Source organism: Podarcis pityusensis, assembly GCF_964106645.2.
Source record: "Podarcis pityusensis genome assembly, chromosome: 2".
NCBI lineage: Eukaryota > Metazoa > Chordata > Lepidosauria > Squamata > Lacertidae > Podarcis > Podarcis pityusensis.
In genome coordinates, this window is record NC_138029.1 from 34,817,564 (window position 1) to 34,840,893 (window position 23,330).

At 44.6% G+C, this 23,330-nt stretch overlaps 1 protein-coding gene across 1 annotated transcript; it reads left to right on the forward strand.

Annotated features, from left to right (window-relative positions):
- Positions 1 to 632: 632 nt before the first annotated feature.
- NUP85 (nucleoporin 85) lies at positions 633 to 22,936 on the forward strand. The gene is made up of 19 exons (XM_080993797.1): positions 633 to 792; positions 3,546 to 3,639; positions 5,312 to 5,474; positions 5,839 to 5,909; positions 6,762 to 6,805; positions 7,818 to 7,887; positions 8,180 to 8,301; positions 8,927 to 9,061; positions 10,573 to 10,695; positions 11,745 to 11,876; positions 12,265 to 12,371; positions 13,025 to 13,108; positions 15,188 to 15,253; positions 16,857 to 17,008; positions 17,090 to 17,207; positions 19,677 to 19,777; positions 20,999 to 21,150; positions 21,885 to 21,971; positions 22,741 to 22,936. Exons 1-19 carry the CDS (start codon positions 760 to 762, stop codon positions 22,840 to 22,842), a joined length of 1,956 nt encoding a protein of 651 aa, XP_080849923.1. The 5' UTR covers positions 633 to 759; the 3' UTR covers positions 22,843 to 22,936.
- The last annotated feature ends 394 nt before the right edge of the window (positions 22,937 to 23,330 follow it).

The window sequence follows — 23,330 nt, forward strand, 5'->3', positions numbered from 1 at the left end:
ACTTCGCGGCGCTGCTGCCTCGACCACTTATATAGTTTTCCGCCGAGTCGACTTGGCTCTCTGAATCAGCGCCGTTTAATTTTGAGGCCCTACAGAGTGCCTGTCTCTCGAGCACAGCCGGGCGCCTCAAACCCGGACCCTTTCCAGCTCCCTCAGCCTTCGGAAGACGATATGCGAAGGAGCAGCAGGAATTGGATTTTGAAGGGTTTGAAGTTAGGTTTCAAATAAAAATTTAAATGAAAATCCTACGGGCAGCTTGGAGGACAGCCCCCGAGGCGGGGAACGAGGCATCGCTAATTTGGGAGAGGAGGAACCTAGAATTACGAATTTTTTGCATTAGCAGATTCCTTTCCGCGTCAGCTTTTGCATTGCTCCCGGAATGGACGTGAGAGATAGTGGTGGAGAAAGAGCTCAGATTTCTCTCTGATGTTTCTCTAGCTTCAGCTCTCTCTTCAGTCCTGAGGAGCAAGAGAGCGTGTGTGTGTGGGGGGGGGGAGCTTTACAAAGGAAGTTCTCTCTGGAGCGCTGTTGTAAACGGAGAGGCGAGCTCCTCTATAAGTTTCCTATCTCTAGGGGTGGAAAAGAGGCGGCAAAAAACAACAACAACCCACAAACCCCGGGGTCCTCCCGTACGCATGCGCGCGAGAGGCATGGCCATTGGCTGGTCTGTCCCAGGGAGACGAGGAAGCGGCTGCTCGAGGCTGGGAAAGGAGCGAGGGCAGAAGCGGATAGCGGGAGTTTGTGCCTCGGCTGGGCGGCATGGAGGAGCTGGACGTGGAGCCTGCGGTCACTGTGCGTCGCTTAAGCGGGTCCCTCCCTCCCTCGCTCGGGGTGTTTGTGGAGGGAAATGGGATCCGGGGAAGGAGGTGGGGCTGCAGGTGTAGGAACGCAAGGCTCTGATTTGGGTCCCCCCCCCCTCTCGATCATGGGCAAGGAACTTGAGAATTGTAGATTTGGAAGGGAACCCCGAGGGTCATCTAGACCGACCCCCCTGCAATGCCGGAGTCTTTTGCCCAGCGTGGGGCTCGAACCCGTGACCCTGAGATTGCTCTACCGACTGAGCTGTCTCCATTCGCCTTTGTGTCGGAATAGGCAGGTTTAATAAGTTTCCTCCTCCTCCTCCTCCTCCTCCACCACCACCACCACCACCACCACCACCACCAGCAACCTCCTCTGCAAAGTGAGCAGAGGCAGTAACGTCGTGACAGGGCCAGTTTTATCTTGTCTCTGGCCTTTCTTGCAAGGAGCTCAAGGCAGCATGCTGTGGCTCTCTTCCCCCAGCCCCATTTTAATTTTACAGTTATAACAGCGCTGTGCGGTAGGCCTGGCTGAGGAATAGGGGCATTGCTCAGTGAGCTTTATGGAGTGTGTGTGGGGAATGTCATTCACGTGCTTAGCCAACCACTCCACTTCAGAGGCTTGCTACAGTGGTACCTCGGGTTACATACGCTTCAGATTACATACACTTCAGGTTACAGACTCCGCTAACCCAGAAATAGTACCTTGGGTTAAGAACTTTGCTTCAGGATGAGAACAGAAATCTTGCTCTGGCAGCAGCAGGAGGCCCCATTAGCTAAAGTGGTGCTTCAGGTTAAGAACAGTTTCAGGTTAAGAACGAACCTCCAGAACGAATTAAGTACTTAACCCGAGGTACCACTGTATTTACCTTACACCCCACATCTCCATCCACTTGTTGGCAAAGAAGCATATAACAGAACAAAAGCACGAACAAACAAAATCCTAACCAGCAGTCCTGTTCCTCAAGGCTTGGCCACTGACCAAACTGTGCCTCCTTAAGCTGTGCAGTCTTAAGGGCAGCTGGCAGCTGGAGCCAGTTTGCTTTTTCTGGCAGGGTGCTGAGAAGCCAACTCCCCACCTGCAGTGGAGGAGTACCTGGGAGGCAGGGAGTGCCAGTGGCAGAGTAGTTAGAGTAGTGGTTTTCTTAAGTTTTTTCTCTGAGCCATGCTTTCAAACCACACCAAATTTTTTATTGGTGGTACAATGGGTTCTCTTGTTCCAAAAACTCCCTTTATTCATTCTTCAGCTCCAACACCCAATTAAAAACAATTCTGCGGGACAGCCAGCAAATCTCTGAGTGCAGGAAATGTTTTGATTCCATGTCTTTGCAGAGTCAAGCAAATCACTGTGTTTTTAGTGGTTCTGCTTTGATGAAATTCACAATGTGCACAGCCTGATCTAGAACCAAATCAGCTACAAGGGTCTTGGTGATTAATGCCTCTGTGTAAAAAAAACCTCAGTGATTTGATGCTGCATCTGGATTTTTCTGTTTGATGAGTGCCACTGTCCTGATACCCCAGTCGAAAGATGGGCTCGTGGGAGTGGTTTTGTGCAGGCATTATTATAAGAAAGAGTTAAGTTTACAGTAAGTCACCCAGCCAGGCCTCACTGCCATTACAGATGCAGGATGGACACTGCAGCAGTGAGAGCTTGCCGTGACTTGTCTGCACTCAGGCAGATGTTTATACAACCCTTATTCCCAAAGCAGCATACTCCGTTTGCCCCAAACCTCCCATCAAAGCTGGCTAGTGAGGCCATACGTGGCAGCTATCCAAGGCTTCTCCCCTCTCTGGGCCTAAAGCCCAGCATCTCAAGGACTACAGATAAGCACAGCATCAAAGCAAGTCAATTAACATATATCAAAGCAAGGAAACATAAACATATATGAGCTCATTCTTGCAGCAGCTGCTCATTATTTCGGCTGGTTATCTTGACTATCAAGATGGCATTTGCAGGCTTTCCAGAACATTTCACTTTGGTTCAACACAGCTACCAAGCCTCTCATATTCCCTGTCATACATGGTGCTCCATCTGAAAAAATTCCAATACAAGAATCCCATGAAATCTCATTTTCTCCTGCCGTGCTAGTGTGGCACACCACACCCTTTGAGAACCACTGGGTTCCTCAAGCTCAGGGGTCGGAGCCCAGAGCCCAGCAGGAGCGACAGCTCCCATCATCCCTGACCGTTGGCCATGTTAGCTGGGACTGATATCACGTGGCAAGGCAAGGCAAGCATGTCCAAGATTGTAGTAGGCAGTTGGGCTTGGTGTTGATTGAAGATGTAAGGGTGTGTGTGTTTTTAATGGATAGAACTTGTGAGATGTTCTTCAGAAGAGGGTCACTCTCTTCATTCCAGCTTTTGCTGCTGTCAGTGTATGTACAGTGGTACCTCAGGTTAAGAACTTAATTCGTTCCAGAGGTCCGTTCTTGACCTGAAACTGTTCTTAACCTGAGGTACCACTTTAGCTAATAGGGCCTCCTGCTGCCGCTGCGCAATTTCTGTTCTCATCTGAGGTAAAGTTCTTAACCTGAGGTACTATTTCTGGGTTAGCAGAGTCTGTAACCTGAAGCGTCTGTAACCTGAAGCGTCTATAACCTGAAGCGTATGTAACCCGAGGTACCACTGTAATTTAAGTTGCAGTTTTTTTAAAAAAAGTGTACTTCGTAACAGATGTGTTTTGATTTCAGCATTGTTACCCTATTTGCCTGTCTAATTCCCTTCCTTCCTTCCTTCTGTTTCAAACAGCTGATTCCAGAAATAAATTCTGACAAGAAACAGTTATGTTTCGAGTGGGGACCTGGGGAGATGCTGGTGTGTGAAACATTGTTTGGATCAACAGGTTGGTAACCTCTGTTACTAATGTGTATGTTTTTGATGAATTAATAGTAGTGAATAGGCCCACACAAGTCCAGGGATGGAAAACCTCAGGCTTAGGGATTGCATGTGGCCCTCTGGGCCTATCTATCTGGCCCTTGGAACCATCCCCAAGCATTTCTGCGTGGCAGGAATGCATCCCTGAACTCAGTTAATGATTTCTCTTGCTTGCCTGTGTGGAGACTAGAGAGGGATGTCTGAGTGTTGTAGACACTAGCAGACAGTACAAAGGTGAGGTTGTCATTTGTCGCTGCAGCTGCTTTTAGTTTTAGCCCCGCACATCACTGGTATGTGGCCCTTGGAAGATCACCCAGAAGGAAATGTGGCCCTCTGACTGAAAATGGTTCCTTCCCCACCCCTGCCTTAATTCTAGCAGAGTGTTGATGTGGAATTGCATGTGGTGGGCAGGAGCATCCCAAGACAGAAAAAGTTGGTTAGAATTAGAGAGGGAAGAGAGATTAATTCGAATAAAGGTGAAAGAGAGAACAGGAGGACACAGAAATAGAGATTTATAGTTTTAGACATTGCTGCTATTAATCTTACTGGGAATACTGGTTAAAAATCATTGTCTGATTATTGTTTAATTTTTCAATAATTATTTATAACTACTTTGGCATTCAAATACAATCGCCCCTTCTTTGTCCCTCAAAGTAGACTTGCTAAGTGGTCCTCCTGATGCCCACTGAACTTTCAGCACAGGCTGTGTTAATGAATTTTAGACTCAAAATGCCTGGGTACATGTACGCAACACTTAACATGGCTTAATTTAGTTCAAGCGCTAGGGAACCTTTTTCAGTCCATGGACCACATTCTCCATGGGCAAGTTGCCAAGGATGGCATCCTTGTGGCAGACAGAGCCCAAGACACAGGTGTCTTGTGGTTAGAGGCAAAAGTGGGCAGAGGATGTGTCACCTGGACTGAGAGAGGTGGCCTGGGGAAGGTCCACAGGGCTAGATAGAAAAGTCTGGAGATCCACATTTGGCCCCTGGGCCTGAGATTCCCCTCCCTGTTCTATATGCTTTAAGATAGGAATGGCAAACCTATCAGCACCTAGGTGGTAGCCCATGTTGGAATCCCATGAACATTGTTCTGAACTCTTTGTTAGATCACTGGGACAAAGTGTAATGAATTAAACAGCAGCCTTGTTCAGATATTTGCAACAGTAGTTTTCAGACTGTGCTTCTAGGAAACCTGCGAGATTATCAGAAATGGCACACAAACTTCACCAAATGACATTTTTTCTGAGGCAGTGGCGTGGCCCAATAATCCTGGCTTAACACCCCACACGAAATATGAGTTCACCCTCAAAAACATCCTACACAAAGCTTCAAGGGTGTAAGATTCCCCCCCCCCCCAGCATATAAATAATGGCGAGAAAGATCCCAAGAATGAGGTCAGTTTATAAACGAAACGAAACACTAGTACAAGAGTGTGTGTTAAAAGCATCCACGCCCTTACCTTTACAGAGCTTGCATGGAACAGAGGGAATGTAGAACTACTTTGGAATACATATGCACCCAGATAACCTCAGCGTTTTTTGTCGTGTCCCACTGTGTTGTGGGGCTGATACGCACATTATTCCCATGGTGAACTAACGGTGTTTGGCTGTATTAAAACTTCTATGTGATTTGTTTCAGAGGGTAAAGAGAAAAAGCCTGACTGCCCCTATGTCTACGTTGTTCGCAAAGATCTAGATATATACTCTCAGACTTTGAGGAAGCTTTTCAATGAATCACATGGGATCTTTGTCGGCCTTCAGAAGGACGAGAAGGAAAAGCTTGGGAAGTCAAGGACTGCCCAGTAAGTGATCTAAAAATCTTCATGTTCTGAGATCATCCAGGTAGGGGCAGTGTGCTATAGTGATTCATTTGTTGATTTGCAACAAAACCTTATGAGTGTGAGTGTGCATAGCATTGCAGCCTCAGCATATTGACCTTATTTAATCTGAATGTTTCTTCTGTAGCCACTGCTATTTTCATGAATTCACTTGCTGTCTACCAGAGGGATGTAACACCCTAAATAATGTTGAGGGATACCAGTGTGGCAACGGAGAGTACATTTAGTTCATACTGCTTTCCAAGCTCATGTATGGTGCTTGGAAAGGGTCTGTCCATACTTTTTTTCTTTTTAACTCATTCTAATCAGACTCTTCTACTTTTGTCAGGTTGGTTCGAGTGAGCAAAAACTACCGCTCAGTCATAAGAGCCAGCATGGAAGATTCTCATCAGTTAGCTAGTAAGTTGTCCTACAGTGTTAATGTGAAATGCGGTGGACTTGAGTCCACAATATATGTATTTTTTTGTTTTAGCAAGCTGATCCAAATGTATGAATTTATTGTGTATACTTGTTTATAAATTCTGTTGATTTTAAACAGTTTTATTATGTCTGACTTGTTTTTGAGATTTGTTGATTATATTTTGAGAAACGCTATTTTACACTTTTGTGTAAACTGCTTAGAGATTTTTATTGTGGTCTATATGTAGATTTTGTAATCTATGCTCTTCATTCAGTGAGCTACACTACTAAGTGGTCTGTACGATATAATTTGTGAGATGATAACAATAAGAAAGTAGTCTGAATGGCTCATGAAATTGAGCTGGTCTTACAAGAAGTCAGTTTGGAAATCTTTTGAATCCCAGGCTCCACTGGGACCCAGAAGGTTCAGGTGATGGGGTCTTGGCACAGGAATAAGAACTACAGCCTTTTGAATGTAGCTGATAAAAGTGCTAATTAACTAAGTACACTGAAGAATGTACAGTGGTACCTCTGTTTAAGAACAGTCCGGTTTAAGAACAATTCGATTTGCAAACTCTGCAAAACCAGAAATAGTGTCCCGGTTTGAGAACTTTACCTTGGTCTAAGAATGGAATCCGAACGGTAGAAGGGCAACGGCAGCGGGAGGCCTCATTAGGGAAAGCACGCCTTGGTTTAAGAAGGGACTTCCAGAACGGATTAAGTTTGTAAACTGAGGTACGACTGTACTGGTTTCTCCATACAGAATGCTAGATCTGGAGTGTAAATGTTTCTTTGGCTCAGAGAGCTAAGAAAAAGGAGAAAACCCTGACTTGTATATTTTTCTTTTGTTAGTTTCAACACAGGACCCAGCAATCCACATGCAACACAGCACTGAGGTAACCTAAATATATTTTTTTTGTGACATTTGAGAATAACTTTTTTGCTAGCATCTGCCACAGAGCTTTGCAGCAGTGCTTATTTCTATTCAATTAGTTTTTTGGATTCTGTCAGAATCCCAACTTCTCTTGTTGCTTAATTTTCTTGGAAATACAGGCCTACCTTGGAGGTGTTGCGGGTTCAGTTGCAGACCACCGCAATAAAGCACTGACAGAATTTTTCCAGAAAAAACAAGTGCTGTGATAACTTATTGTTGTCACTAGCATTGTCAGCAACTGCAACCTGTCATAAACTCAGTTCTAAGATGTATTCTTATTTATTAAATTTCTGTCCTTCCTTTCATCTGAAGGTCACAGAGCGGTTAGCAATATATTTAAAGTATTGCAATATATTCTGTAAAGTGGAGTTCATCTAGTTGTGCACAGGATATTACTCACTGTAGTTTGATCTTTGTATTTAAAATAAATAAATAAAAAGGAGATATTTAGTGCCTGTGGAAGCAGCCAGATACTAATAAACCATGGCAAAATCTTCTGAAGTGATATCCTATGCTACCACTTGCTGTTCTTGGTGGCCAGCCATGCAAACTTGTTCTCACCGCTGAGACTGCCTCTTAAGAGGCGTAGGGTCTTGTGTAACGCAATGCTGAGTTTCAGAGGTACTCAAGACAGCAGAGGAGCAAGCACAAACCTCTGGATGAACCACTTCCCCACCTCCAGGAAAAAGAGGGAGGAAGGGATGCTTCAGATTCATGCCTACAAGGTGAACTTTAAGAACTGGTGTAGTATGTGCTCTGGCTGCTGCATTCAGCACTGGTTGCAGCGTCCAAACTCTCTCCAAGGGCATCCCCATGTAGAGTGCATTGTAGCAGCCTAGCCCTGAGGTTACCAGAACGTGGATCCCTGAAGCCAAGCTGCCTCTGCTCAAGAAAAGCTGTAGCTAACCTATTCATGTGAAGTTGACTCCAAGCTCAACACGTGTCATTTTTAAATAAGCGTCTGTTTTCCTCAGGTGTCCACTTTGTCTGCGATGGAGTTGATCTGGAATCTTTGTGAAATCATGTTCATCGAAGCAGCACCAGGTGAAAATTGGACTAAAATGAAGTCAAAATGGCGTGCTTTTTGTGTTGGAAGTATCTGCAGGTCGCTTTTTTAAAAAAACAAGAGATACAGTGGTACCTCGGTTTTTGAATGTAATCCGTTCCGGAAGACCGTTTGAGTTCCGAAACGTTCAAAAGTTCAGGGAAGTGTGACTGGCCCAAGGTCACCCAGCAGCTGCATGTGGAGGAGCGGGGAAGTGAACCTGGTTCGCCAGATTACGAGTCCACTGCTCTTAATCACTACACCATGCAGAAACAAATATCTTTTTTGCAGCTGGTTCTCTCCTGCGTCACCTCCTTGACTGGGTTCGTCTTCATGTGTGTGATGTGGACAACATGCTTTGCGATGTTCTGAGGAGCGAAAGCCCCGCAAAACACAAAAACTTCTGGGATGCGGTGAGTGAGGAATTTTCTTAGCCGGAAAGCATTTGCTTCACTCCCCCCCCCCCCAGAAAGAAACCTAGTTTGAACCAAAAATAAAGGGCTACTAGGAACGATTTCTATGAAATGTGCGAGATCTTTTTAGTTTAAATCAAACAGAATCATTATGAGGAAGGAAGACCGTTACATGTTAAGCATCTGTCAATGTAAGTTGGAAGTGCTATGTACCAATAACATTTTTTTGAGCTGATGTTTCAAGACCTTTCCCCAGCAAGTTACGCACAAGGGATTTGTGTGCAAGGCAGTAGTTTGTAGCTCTGTGATTGCGATAGATCGCTCTGGGTGCAGAGTCAAGCTGGAGGTATCGATGCCGATGTTCTATCTAACAACAGACGCACGGTCAGCTCTGCATAATGGCAGCATGTTTTTTTGTGGTAGGAAGAGGAATGGTCCTTTACATTCGTGCTACTTCATGGCTTGGTCGATTGGGCTAGTCCCTTCTTTAGGATGCTTACTTTTCATAAGCTGCTGTATGTGCCACTGCAGCTGCATGCATATCGATTTAGTATGTTAGTATTAACATGTTGGTGCTTTCTTGGGTTCAACTCAGTTGCAAAAACCTTGCCTTTTGTTTTTGCAGTTAACTATCTTGGTGCTGCAAGGTCGGATGGACGAAGCTCGGCAACTGCTTTCTAAGGAAGCAAACACCAATCCCACTTCAGTGAGCATGTGCAAAATTTTGGACGAGTTGATGAAGAAGATGCCTGTTCTCTGTGTATGTAAGATGTTCTTCTCATGCGCAGTGCGGTTTGTTTATCCCGTCACTTGGTGGATTGTCCGAAACCGGTTTGTCGTTCAGATCGCGATACCGGTTTCAGACATTTTGTGTTGGCAATACATTGCAGTGGTCAGGGAGCCACGATGTCTTCCCAGCTCAGATTGCATGCAGATGGCAAAGGCGCAGGCAGGCAGAAGGAGCGTGAGAAGGTTCTTGGGCTCCATCTTCCTGTGCCTTTGAGGAAGCCAACCCCCCCAAGGTGGGGAGGAAGAAGCAGCCGAGATACATTCCAGACATCGTAGTATATCAGCATATTGCACTATTTAGCTGCTGATATATCACAATGTTGAAAACCAGATATTGTCCAGCCCTACCTGCCACTCTTCCTCAGAAGAGCCCGGGGTGACGTGTGCGAGAGATGCAAACAAAATACAGTGGTACCTCTGGATGTGAATGGGATCCGTTCCGGAGTCCCGTTCACATCCTGAAGAGAACGCAACCCACGCATGCGCGGGCCGCGATTTGCCGCTTCTGTGCATGCACATGACGTCTTTTTGAGCGTCTGCGCATGCGTGAACGACGAAACCCGGAAGTAACTCGTTCTGTTACTTCCGGGTCACAGTGGAGCACAACCTGAAAAGACTCTACCTGAAGCAACTTTAACCCGTGGTATGACTCTACAACGCAACAGCTGTATGCTGAAAAAATAATTGTAACCGATTAATTAAAACAAATACGTGCACTGCTTATTAGGAGCACACCTCTTGCTTACGGAATTGAGAAGGCCTGGCAACGTTCTGCTTGGCCGGTGTTAGCAGTTCATGCATGTGCCTGTTTTTCGATTATTTGAAGCTGCTTTCTTCTGAGTCAGACCATTGGTTCATACAGCTCAGCACTGTGAGGGAGCTCTGGCAGGAAATCTCCAAGGTCTCTGAACGGGTTTTTTTCCAGCCACGTTACCTGAGATCCTTGGCAATGCTCAAGGTTGAAACGGGGACTTTCTGAAGCGTGTTTTTTCTGCCACTGATAAGGATTAGGTCTTCCTTTTTCATACTGCTTTCATTGTTGTAGGAAATAGGTTTATTTTGTCTCTGTGCAATAGTCGTGTAATCTTTGGTGCACCTTCAAGAAGAGAGTTGCTTCTGGGTTTCAGATATGGGCTTACGTATTTCCAGACATTGGATGCAGAAGGGGAGAGGGGAGTGCAGTACATATTTGAAAGGAAGTTCTATTAACATGAATGAAATTGATTATGTAAATGTGGACAGAGGTGCTTGTCAGCGGAGCGTTATCCTGTTGTTGTTCTCCATCCCAAGAAAGAAGGTTAATGATACAGTGCCTATTTTGGCGTTCCAGCATGTGTGCCCCTTTTCATTGGATAAAACAAAATTTCAAAAAGTTTTCTGTTCGTGCAGAGTTGTTTGAAAGCACTGTAAATTATAGTGTAAGATAGATCTAAAACTAGGAAAATAGGAAACCAAATTGCATGTTTGTTTCTTCCTTACCAGCCTAGCAACACCCAGACTTTGACGGAGATGGAGCTGAAATGGCAGCATTGGCATGAGGCATGCGAACGGTTCCTAAAGGATGGGACATTTGCTTCTAATCCGCACATGGAAACCCTCTGCAAGGTGGGTAAGATTGAAGAATGAAATATTATGGTTGACTCCATTACTGAGTTTAAAGCAGTTTGGGGTATAGGTTCTGCAATTGCATTGAAGACATTTGGAGCTTGAATCGTTTGGCTGTATTCTTTTCTGTCATACGGTGATCTTGGGCGAGTCACCAATACGTCAATATTTTGATTTCATTCGTTTTTATGAGTCATAAACCCAACAAATGGGCTAGGACAAAGTGTTTGTGCGTGGAAGGTATATTTCATTGACTGGGTTCCTGCTCTGGAGCCAGGAGGAATGACAGACTCTCAGAAGTGGTCTATAAAACCATAACTGTTCTTACTAAGGCTGAACATCCTTACTGAGGATGATTCAACATCATGTATGTTCTCGGGTGTAACAATTTGGGGCTGCTTATTAAGCGACGCTCTCTGCTGAAAGGTTGCATTGCTAGTACAGCTAACACTCTGCTGCTGCACCCAGAACAGGCTACCTACCTACTTTCGGAACATCAGAAACACCTGTGACTGAAGGGGGAAAAGCTAGGAGATCTTGCTCATGCCCTTTCTGGCACAACTGCCTTATAGAGTTAGCTCAGTTGCATCTTTTAACAGTCCCCCAGACTGGAAGGAATACTAGGGTGCCCAAGGAAATACTAGATCCCAGGTTCTTGAGACAAGATGACCTGTGTTTTCCAGCCAGATACATCACTTGCTCTTCCGTAACACACCCAGTCTTATACTTCTGTAGCATGCATGAGCCCTAGCAGCCTAGGCTTTGTGGGCTATTACCAGAATCCCTAAGCTTGGCAAATACGCATTCCAGACCCCAACAGCCCAATTATATGAAGCTTTATTTAGAAGAGGAGGTGGAGGAGGTGGCAAATGGACAAAGCAGGTTAAAAATAAACAGGAGCTCTGTGGTTCAGATCTACCCGTGCTGCGCGAAGAACTTAAAAACGGGTTTCTCAGTCTACTCACCTGTAACAGAACATAGTTGGTCAAATGCATAGTTGGTGGATGATGGGAGGGAGCACTGAAGTGGTTTGTTTTTTCTTCGTCAAGATCATGGTGGGAGATGAGAGCGCCATTTTAGAGAAGAAAGACCTCATGACTAATTGGTACCATTTTCTGGTAACCCGGCTGTTGTACTGCCACCCTACTGTGAAGCATGTGGAACTCCATCTCTACGCACAGGTAACTCGGGGGGGGGTGGAATCACTTTTAGAGTAGAGCCGGCCACAGCCTTTGGGCCACCCAAGTGGAAAAGTGGCTGGCAGGCCTGTCCTTATGTTCCACCCACAGTTTGCCATGCCTTCTAGCTCATGACAGTGGGAGGAAGTGTTGGGACTGTAGGTGAGCGATGCTCAAGTACACTGGGTATATCCCAGACAGAGCCATCTGCCCTTCCTGCCACCGACACTCATGAGAAGCTTAAGTAGCAAATTTTTGAAAACCACCACACTTTGTACCAAATCCTACCTGATCAAAAGAGGGCCTTCATTTCATAATTGTGCTTGCCTTGACCTGGGAAAGTGAGCATCCTCGGTGTTGAGTAAACCCTACCCCTTTCTGTATTCCGCAGTCAAGCATGGACCTGTTCCTGGGAGCAGAAAGCAGCCCGGAGCCTTTAGACATCATCTTGCTGGCAGCCTTTGAATTAGATATCCACCAAGTGATTAAAGAATGCAGGTGAATATTGCCATTCTTGTCTGAGAGCATTTGGCCAGAATTCCATCAGCTTCACAGTCCGGTATCCCAAGTATTGTAGGGCCCAAATGAATTCTTGCAGAGTAGGTTACAGCATCCAGCCTGGAGCCTGAGGCTTCTTGTCAGGGGTTCAAAATCTGCTGCTTGTGCTGCTGCTCGATCCCGTCCTTCCCGCCCCTTGCCTTTCGCTGAGGCGGGGAGGACAGGAGAGCCTGCAAATTTGCCTGCCGAAGCTCTGCGCCCAGAATTCCCTTTGGGGCTTCTTTTGGGGTGCACAGCACCCTTGTGCTCTCCCCAGGACCCTATTGACTATTGAGCCTTTCCCGGAGGTTAAGGCCCTTGCTCTGTTGCCATTAGCGGCCTCCCCGGAAGTCCATATCCTAAGTATTCTAAGGCCCAAATAGATTCTTGCAAACATCATGGTGGGTGCATAAACGGGAATAAAAACGAAGAGCTGGCGAAGCTAAGAGCTTCATGGCAAAAGCATGCACAGAGAAAATGAGATTCTCTTAGGTGAAATAACGTTTGCTAAATTGGGCTGGGGGAAACTTGTCAATTTTCAGAGACCAAAGAAATAGTTTTGTGTGTTAAATTATCATTTTGCCTTCCCTCCCTTTTACTCCATGTATATACAGCATTGCCCTGAGCAACTGGTGGTTTGTAGCCCATCTGACAGACCTGCTGGATCACTGCAATCTTCTCCAGTCACACAACCTTTAGTGAGTTACCCTTCCTTAGTGTTTTTGCATTTTATCTGTCGGTGGTCAGGCCATCCCTGTGAGTGTGGTGTTTGAGAGGTCCCTTGGCGATCCTGTGGCAACTGGCAGTTCAAAGGCAAACATGTTTATTATCTGTCAGATAATAACTAAGATGATTCTTAAATGTCTTTGCTTTACTTTTAAAAACTGCTTAGTTTTAAGTTTCCTTTTTTATGGCAATGCTTGGCATTTATTTAGCATTTTAAAAGTGCTTCATCTAAATTACAATTTTATTAATCGTTTTACGTATCTGGGACTGAGACTGAGAGTACACAAGGTTGCCTAAGACAGTTTAATGAACTGGAGACACTTCACTCTACTAGCTCTTACTGACAAAATGAATCTAAAGTGCTTATTCTTTTGGAACCGTCAGCAGTGCTGTGACATATATGACAGAATATCGCAGGGCAAATCCATCTGCCTTTGTTATACTCCCTAAGGGATGGTTAAGCTCTTAAACTCCCACTAGAATCTTGTTCGAATAAAAATATTTTTTGTGTGGGGTAGAGGTTGTTGTTACATCCTGTCCAACAACTGCTGTGGTTTTTTCACAACCAATTGCTTTGATCATAGTGCCTAGCAGTTCATGTTGTTAGTCAAGAACGAAGGATTTTGAATGTGGACTATACTTCTACATACGCATTCATCTTGGAAGGTTACAAAAGTCACAGATGCAGACTTTTCATTTGTTCGTTTTCCCTTCCTGAAAGCAGTGATGGAGAGAAGTGTAACTTGGTCTTTAGACTGAAATGTAGTCAACCTTCTGTTGCTCCCCTTCCCAATGATGACTGACTTACATCACTTAGCTGAGGAAAGGGAAAATGGCAGAAACCGTTATGATTAACCTTTTGTCACTTTAATTCTGAGCGATTTTGGTGTTCTCTAGGAGGGAGAAAATCACTCAGAATTAAAGTGACAAAGGGTCCATCATAACAGTTTCTGCCATTTTCTCTTTCCTCAGCTAAGTGATGTAAGTCAGTCATCATTGGGAAGGGGAGCAACAGAGGAGGGAGAAGGGGATGTGGGTGGTGCTGTGGGTTAAACCACAGAGCCTAGGACTTGCCAATCAGAAGGTCGGCGGTTCGAATCCCCACAATGGGGTGAGCTCCCGTTGCTCGGTCTCTGCTCCTGCCAACCTAGCAGTTCAAAAGCACACCAAAGTGCAAGTAGATAAATAGGGACCGCTCCGGAGGGAAGGTAAGCGGCGTTTCCATGCGCTGCTCTGGTTCGCCAGAAGCGGCTTAGTCATGGTGGCCACATGACCCGGAAGCTGTATGCCGGCTCCCTTGGCCAATAAAGCGAGATGAGCGCCGCAACCCCAGAGTTGGCCATGACTGGACCTAATGGTCAGGGGGCCCTTTACTCTTGATAGTTTTATTGCTTTATTGCTCGGCGTCCAGCCACACTTCACCCTGCGAGCCTCTGCAGGTCGTAAAGTAATTAGCAGTTAGCAAAGTTGCACAGCGGTCGTGTGTCGAAAGAGCAGTGAATGAGTCCCAAACGTTTCTTCTGTCCTAATATCTCTTTATTGGCACAAAAATAGCGTATTTACAAACTCCAACTTCCAACTGAGTTAAGCTGCATTTTCTCTCTCTGCTTGCAGCGACGCAACAGACTGCTTTCGCTTTCCACTCAGCTCACAGCATTCCAAGCTGCTTTCCTCACGTCCTGGCTTACTTCCCTTGTAAGCCCCTCCTCTCAGGCTCGAGGCACAGAAGGTTAACCCTTCACTACACCCAACATTTACCTTTTACCTTAGGAGGGAGAAAGTCACAACAGAAGCTGTTTCTTGATTAGGGTTAGCTCAGTGCTTGCCACTAATTAGTGATTATTCTGTCCGCCTTTTCATTCTTGTTTCACTATTTGTAGAATATGAAACGTATGTGAACTACTCTTAACAGTGCAGAAGTGATGTTGACACAGAAGGAGACTGGGGTTTTAATAATTTTGACGACAAAAGGACTAGCCGGAGCAGCCCTAAATTCAGTGGAAGTGATTACATGGAAATGGGAATTTTTAAATAATGTGTTCTTCTTTTAGTTTTGGTTCCAATATGCGTGAATACCTCCTGCTGGAATATGCTTCTGGACTCTTCTCTCATCATAGGTAGCAATCTTGTTTATTTTTTTAAAAAAATACATTATAGTATTGTGAAGCAGGAGGAGAGATTCTGTTCTGAAGAAAAAGAATAGTAAGACTCTGAAACATGGAGAAGGGTTGGTTATGCTGTATTAAACTCATGACAGTTGTTTAAGCCATTTGATGATAAGTGCTACTCTAAACACTACCTCTCTTCTTACAAATTTAAAATACAGTACTGTATGTTGTTACCAGTATATTATTTTACAGAGACAGAAAAAGGCCCATTAGATCATCACTCTCTTAAAGAACAGAGGCCAGGGTAGTATTTAGAATAGCAGTTACCATCAAATGGCTTCTAGAGAAGAGTAAAAGCCGATTTAAACCCAAAGCTAACTTAACATAAGGTTCCCCTGCTGCATGATCACCAAGTGGCCTGTAATTTTTAATATATATGCATTCATGTTAGCTTGAGCACCAAAATGTCTCACTTGCAAATTTTTACTTTCCAGAAGCTTGCAGGGCATGTGGCATTTCAGACTGGTGAGAACTCTAGATGTTCCTCGCATAAGGGATTCCAGTGTAGAGTAGAGGAGCAATCCAGACAAAAATCCAAATTCTTTTTTTGTGTGCTCAAGGCATTTCTTAATTTGCATCTGTTGAAGCTGAGCATATGGGAGCCTGACCGCAGTTGCTCTTCAGCTTGAGTGATTGATTGATAAGCCTAATTGGTCAAAGACTTGGGAGTCAGGCTTCTAAACATAATATATCTGCTTCAGTTAAAGTTAATTGTGGCTAACAGTGCAATCTGAACCATGTCTACTCAGAAGTGTCCTTATCGAATTCAGTGGTGCTTATACCTAGCTAGGTAAATAAGGTTAGGATTGCAGCCTTAAGTCCCACTGAAATAAACACTGCAAAGTAATCTTGGCTAATTTAAGTTCCATACATCAACTGTAATTTGTTTTAACTGATATGAAATGGTTACAAATATTTTTTAAAAAATATTTATAAATGGTTGTAACTGGTCCTTGCTCTTTGTGGTAAAGCCCGGGTAAGATTTCTAATACATAATAAAATAGTAATTTCTTTAGTGGGACATGGTACAAGTAACTATATCTGGATATTAACTTTGTATTTCAAGATTTAAACAGTTTTCATTGACTTCAGATTTCACTGAGTATTTTAAGGAATGTGAGGCTTTCACGTTCACAACTTGCGTAACCCACAAAGGCCAGAATTTTTAAAGTTCAAATTCTCATTCTTTTTATCAGAAGTATCACTGCATGGACTAAGGACGATGATCTAGGGGAGGAAGCACACATGAAAAGTGTCAAGCATACTTTTTTCTTTTCAGAGGCTGCTCCCACAGAATTCCATGCCGCCATTTTAGCTTTTCGTTTTGAAAAGCTCCCACTTCAGTTTGCCCTGTGAGCTTGGTAGGGTCTATGAGGGCAGCTTCTGCAAAAGGAAAAGCTGGAAAGAGTTTGTGCGCAGAATGCGTGAAGACAAGCCTTTGGCTCGTGGTCTGTGTGTCGTGCTGTTGTTGTGAAATGGCTTCTAGTAAGTTATTTTGTGAGAACTGCCTTCTGAAAAGAACTATTCAGTCACTCACATTTCTTCTTTGTAGCTTGTGGCAGCTTGCAGTAGACTATTTTGACCATTGTCCAGAATTTGGCAGGGCGTACTTGGAGCACCATATTGAACGGATTCCTCTGGACACAGAGCATAAAGCCCTCAAAATACTGAGGATCTGTGAGCAGAGAATGATGACCGAGCAAGGTACCTTTCTTCATATTTATATATATTTTAATCCGTTCATATAAACACCATTTACTGAGTGCATCTCTCTCCCCTCCCAAGTCCGTAGCATCTGTAAGATCATGGCTATGAAAGCCGTCCGGAACAATCGCCTCGGCTCTGCCCTGTCCTGGAGCATCAGAGCAAAGGATGCTGCCTTTGCTACCCTCATATCAGACAGGTAAGTCTTGCTTAAGGGGAGAGCCATTTAGTCCAGCGGCAGTAACAGCAGAGAGATCTAAAGGTTCTTCTTGGGATAACCTGGCTATTGGAAGACCAACGCTTTGGTTTTGAATTGGCTTTTGCACCTGCATGTTAGAGGTGGGTTGGGCTCCTTACACAAAAGAGGGCTAAGCTGCAGAGCGCATAACAAAAGGTATTGCAGCATTAATGTGCACATAGCCCTTCAGCACCCATTACACACAAGAGCAGAGTGGGACGGGGGTGGCACTATGGTCTAAACCACTGAACCTTTTGGGCTCGCCGATCAGAAGGTCGTCGGTTCAAACCCCTGTAACGGGGTGAGCTTCCGTCGCTCTGTCCCGGCTTCTGCCAACCTAGCAGTTCAAAAGCACCCCAGTGCAAGTAGATAAATAGGTACTGCTGTGACAGGAAGGTGAATGGCATTTCCATGCGCTCTGGTTTCCGTCACGGTGTTCTGTTGCACCAGAAGCAGTTTAGTCAGGCTGGCCACATGACCCGGAAAGCAGTCTGTGGACCAATGCTGACTCCCTCAGCCTGAAAGTGAGATGAGCGCCGCAACCACATAGTCACCTTTGACTGGACTTAACCGTCCAGAGGTCCTTTGCCTTTCTTCTTCTTCTTCTTCTTCTTCTTCTTCTTCTTCTTCTTCTTCTTCTTCTTCTTACAAAAGAGCAACTGGGTGAGGAACTCTGAGCTGCATTTCTGGAATATTGCTGTTAACCTGGAACAGGATATATTGTCAATTCTGTGTTGCTTCTCCTTCCAATGGAAGTCATATGCTCCAGTGTGTAGCTTTAGAGAGAGTGACTGCGCACAGAAAGGGGTCCCAGTCTTCCTAGGCTGTGACATACCTGCAAGGCAAGAAACCTCCACTTCCAAGCTGTGACCTGCATATGCTAATAACCAAGCAGCAATCAGCATTCAAATACTACACCCAGGGGGTTAAACTGGCTCTTTTAAAAAAAAAAAAAGGAAGGTAGTTTGAGGCTGGAATGCCTCTGAAACTGAGAGACGCAAAGTACTGCACTCTCAGGGCAAATCAAAGTTCCCATTTGCAAGCCCTCACTTTGAGGGGAAATGCTTATGTTAAGCACACGGGTAGGCAAACTAAGGCATGGGGGCCAGATCCAGCCCAATCGCCTTCTCAATCCGGCCCACAGACGGTCCGGGAATCAGCGTGTTTTTACATGAGTAGAATGTGTCCTTTTATTTAAAATGCACCTCTGGGTTATTTGTGGGGCCTGCCTGGTGTTTTTACATGAGTCGAATGTGTGCTTTTATTTAAAATGCATCTCTGGGTTATTTGTGGTGCATAGGAATTTGTTCATTTCCGCCCCCACATCAAAATATAGTCCGGCCCCCCACAAAGTCTGAGGGACAGTGGACCGGCCCCCCGCTGGAAAAGTTTGCTGACCCCTGGTTAAGCAAATTGGAAAAGCTTTTAAAGATCATTTGCTGTTCCTGCCTGAGGGGGTTTGGTCGGGTAAAAAGACAAAACTATAGTCATCTCATAGTTTATACCAGGAGTAGGAAACCTAAAACCCATGGGCCATAAGCGGCCCACGGGGGTTGTTTAACTGGCACATGAACTGCCCCCGAACCGAGCTGCCCACTCGGCGAGTCTCTGCGCACTGCGCTAAGCCAGCACTGCATGGGGACTCACTTCCGCGGTGCCAGAAATCGCATCTGCGCCGACGCCGGAAATCACAGCAACCCGGCCCACGGAGGGATCTCCACTGGAGTGAACCGGCCCAGGCAAGGTAAACCTTGCCGACCCCTGGTTTATACCTTACCTGAGGGTTGCTTTCTGGAATTTTGTTCCACTACTTCATCTTTAATAACAAAGAAGCTCTCATAGGGCCATTTTGGGAAGGGTGCTTTCTTGGTCAGTCATTTCCAAATTGCTACAACTGCTGGTATGCCAAGAGAAAAAGGAAAAAGGAAACATCCTGCCCTGGCTCTGCCTCTTTCTAATCAGCCTCTGTTGAGATGGATAATTCTGCCTTGGCTGTACAGCAGGTATGACTGGCTCATTCCAAAATCGCTCAGAGAGGCAGCAGAATTAGCGGCCCTTGGAGGACGCTCTGTAAAGTTTCTCCATTCAGGCCGCGTGTTGAAAACAACGATTCCTGAAGAAACATGGGGTGGAGGGAGGGTTCCTTTGAAGGCAGGCCTTTCCACACACTCTAAAAAAATGAAGCTAATTGGAAGAGTTAAGAATGAAGTGTGCCTCTCAGTTCAATTCAGGGGATACATGTGACTTGATTATTAAAAGTTTAGGAAGCACTGTTCTCAATTCCAGCAGGCAATTCCATTCACAACGGCAGGTTTTGAATCTACAGAATACTTGTTTCTAAGAGGATGGCATGTTGAAATGAAGTAACAATATGTACACATTGATGGTTCGGAGCGGTAATAATCTTCCCACCTATTCCGCCCCCTCTAGATTTCTGAAGGAGTACTGTGAAAGAGGTTCTTTTTCAGATTTGGATCTTATTGACAACTTGGGACCATCCATGCTGCTTAGTGATCGGCTGACATTTCTTGGTGAGAGCTACTTCTTACAGCCTCTTTTAAAAAGGAACGGCATGGTGCGCTGGGCGATGACACCAACACTTGGGGAAAGTGGACTGAAATTCATTTTGAAGTGCATGCGTGAAGCAGTGCAAATTCCACATCTCGGAACAACCAACCATGAAACCAATTGTTATAGCCTTGCTTAGCTGGAGGACATAACAGTAGTCTTATCATGAGTAACTAGACAGACTTTCTAAGACGTTTCCTCTTTACGTCACAAAGGGCCTATTTGTTTTTTAAAAAACCACAGGAAACAAATGCTTCCAGGTGTGGTAACACTAATGTTGCTGGCTTGTAGCTCAGACAACCACAGGAACGGATCCTTCCTCTGTGGGCCTTGCATCAGTGTGATGGCAAATTGAATTGAGGTTTTCTTATTGATAATCCAGTGGAGGTTTCAAGGATTCCAGGGAACTAATAATAAAATAGGACAACGTGGCAATATGTAACTACTGATTTCTTTTTTTAAACAGAAATAGTTAGAGGGAATGTGACACAGCCTAATCATTTTACCAGCCTGAAGGCACTTTGAAACTAGATAAATTAATCTTGCAAATGCCCTGAGTACAGAAGTGCAGCCATATAATGCTGAAGTTGGCATCAGGGTGAAATTGAAAACAGAAACCGTCTTTAGCTTCTGAGTTTCTGCCTGTGTTTTCATGTTCTTATTTAGCTTCTCTAAAACTTTAAGGTCTTAATAAGATTTTTTTGCTTACTAAATGAAAGGGGAGATTTTCAGGGCTTTGAAAGCTGGTCCAGTTTGCATCAATAGCTGCAAATACTTTTTTAAGACTCCCTGAGAAGTAGTGGTTGTTTTCGCTCTTTCTCAGCCTTTGCCATCCTGGTGACTTCCAGATGTTTTGACTGGCAGGGTTGATGGGAGTTGTAGCTCAAAATATCTGGAGGGAACCAGATGTTGGCAAAGCCTGCTGTGCATTATGGAAACAGTTTGGTAGCAATTGATCATGAGTTGTTCCATTGACATGAATGGGGCTTAAATAATGTTAGTAGTTGTTAGTTGCAATTGCCTCCTTTACTGGATCGCCACCAGAAATTTCAGCTTCCCTAAATGACCAAGATGCTAGGTGGCCATAATGCAGTTTTAATGGCTCAGTCTTAAGAAATGGATTTGCAAGCCGACGGTGTGGTACCCTGAAAATGTGACAGGGCTGAATTAATGTTTGGATACAGGGAAGTACCGGGAATTTCATCGGATGTATGGCGAGAAGCGGTTTTGTGCAGCGGCTAAGCTGCTGTTGACATTGATGACAGCTCGTATTGCTCCTTGCTCCTTCTGGATGACCTTACTGACTGATGCACTTCCGCTCCTGGAGCAGAAAGAGGCAAGTATGATATTTCCGAACAGTAGAAACACCTGCCGGTGGCGGTGATGGTCTAAGGAATGTCCCCACTTTCCTGGGTAAACTAATCACTTGACAGGGAAGCATGTGACCCTGTGCTCCCATTCCAAATAGCTTTCAACAAAAGCACAGAGGAGCTCCAGAGCTGTATGGTTGTGAAGATTCACAGTGGCAGCAGATAGGCAGCCAAGTGCACTCTGTGTAATTGCTAAAACTCCGTCTAGTGTTCGCAGGGGAGATGGATTTGTGACCTTCCTCTTTGATCATCTGCTTCTTCAAAAAAACAGACTCATTACTGAAAGAGCTTTAGCGTTCCTGCAGATGGGTTCAGTTAACCTTGATACTAAGCTGTAAGTCATGAAGTTTCCCCTGAGGTTCTCTCTGCCCATTTCTCAAGGGCTTGTATTTCAGCAAGCTGGTTAACTCTGAATCCTTTTCACTTGGACAAAAATGGAAATGGTGCTCTACAGAAATCAGTTGGCCTTGGTCCACAGCACCCAACCATCAATTTGCAACACTTTTCCTAAAAGCCACAACCAGGCTGAGGAAACCAAAGTGTAGATATTCAGCTTTTTAATCTCATTGGTCACTGAGATTACACCTTTCACGTTTAGATGTATGACCTGCCACACACCAGCGGCTTGAAAGTCCACCTCCAGTAAATAAATGCTGGAAGAAATTGCAGTTGTATGAAGGTAACTACTGTTTTCCTCCAGGTGATATTCTCTGCGGAACAGACATACGAACTGATGAAATGCTTGGAGGATGTGATGGCAGCAGAATCGAAAAACCAGAAGCTCCAGGTAATCTTGTCCCAGACCTTGGCTTCATATCATGGTTTGTTTGGAGGGAAACTAATCGGTCTCTGATTCATAAGATAACACTAAGACTTGGACCTTGGTTTTTTGCTCCCTGGAGAAAGAATAAAGCATGTTCACAAACTATTAACTATGTTTCACCATGATGTGTGAATGCAGCCTCGTCCTTTTCCTTGAGCCCTTGAAGAAGTGCAGAGGGCTCCGAAAAATGACCTGAGTTTTCTCTCACATGTGGTGTAGCTTGAGAAAAGGCCGAAACAGCAGAGGAAACATCTACTGATCCCCGCAGCCTAAGAGTGTGAAAAATGGAAGAATTCATAGCAAGTTACATGATATATGGCTATTTCTAGCAGGTTGGAACTTAGCCATTTTAGAACAAGAGAAAGAAACCGAGACACTTGGTTCCATGCAATCCTATTTTCTGTGACTGTAGTCATAGCCCCTTGAAAGATGCTTCCACGTGTTGAATGCAAACTAACAGGAAGCGCTTTCTTTTCCCAACAGCCATAAAATAAGCTGGCAGAAGAATGCTTAGTAATGTGTAAATTGCAGCTCACATACAAAATATCAGTTTAAATGACAGTAGATTAGCATATTTCAGGGATGGGGAACCTCTGGCCTATTTCGGACCACCAGGAAAGCCACACACATCTGCCTTACACATGACATGAAGTGTGGGGCAGATAAAGGCAGGGCTCGGCCTAATTAAATGCTGTCCAATTTGATGAACTCCTAAGATTCTTTCTGTTTCCAGGAGGATGATGCTGAGACCATGAAGGTGGAAATGCTGAGAATTGGTCTAGCACGAAACCTTGCACGAGCCATTGTCAAAGAAGGGACATTGGAAGAATCATGAGATCACTTTATTGGAGCGGCTCACAAACTTTGCGTCAGTTACTTACTGTACATATCATGGCTGTTTTTTCTAGGAATAAATGTCATCTTTTGCACTTTTCTTTTTAAAATTGCCTTTTGTAACATAAAACAGTGGAAGAGCAAATTCCTTTCTCCAGTGAATTTAATGGAAATTGAGCTTTCTGCTCTCCTAGACTTCAACAACTTAAGATTACTTAAGGTAAGTAACCTAATAATCAACATCTAGATCTAGTCCATTTGATAATCTAAAACCAACCCAAATCTCCATTCATGCAGAATCGAGGAACAAAAATTATTTAAAACTTTTCTTACCCAAGAAGCAGCTTGTAATTCTAATTTGCAGGCACAGAAAATTTTCGGCATCCTTGCTTTCCCCTCATTCCACTGAATGAAGCTGTGCAGCTCAGCTTTTAAAATAAACCACACCACTTTCATCCAAGCCCCCATCTCCTAAGTAGCAGCCAACCT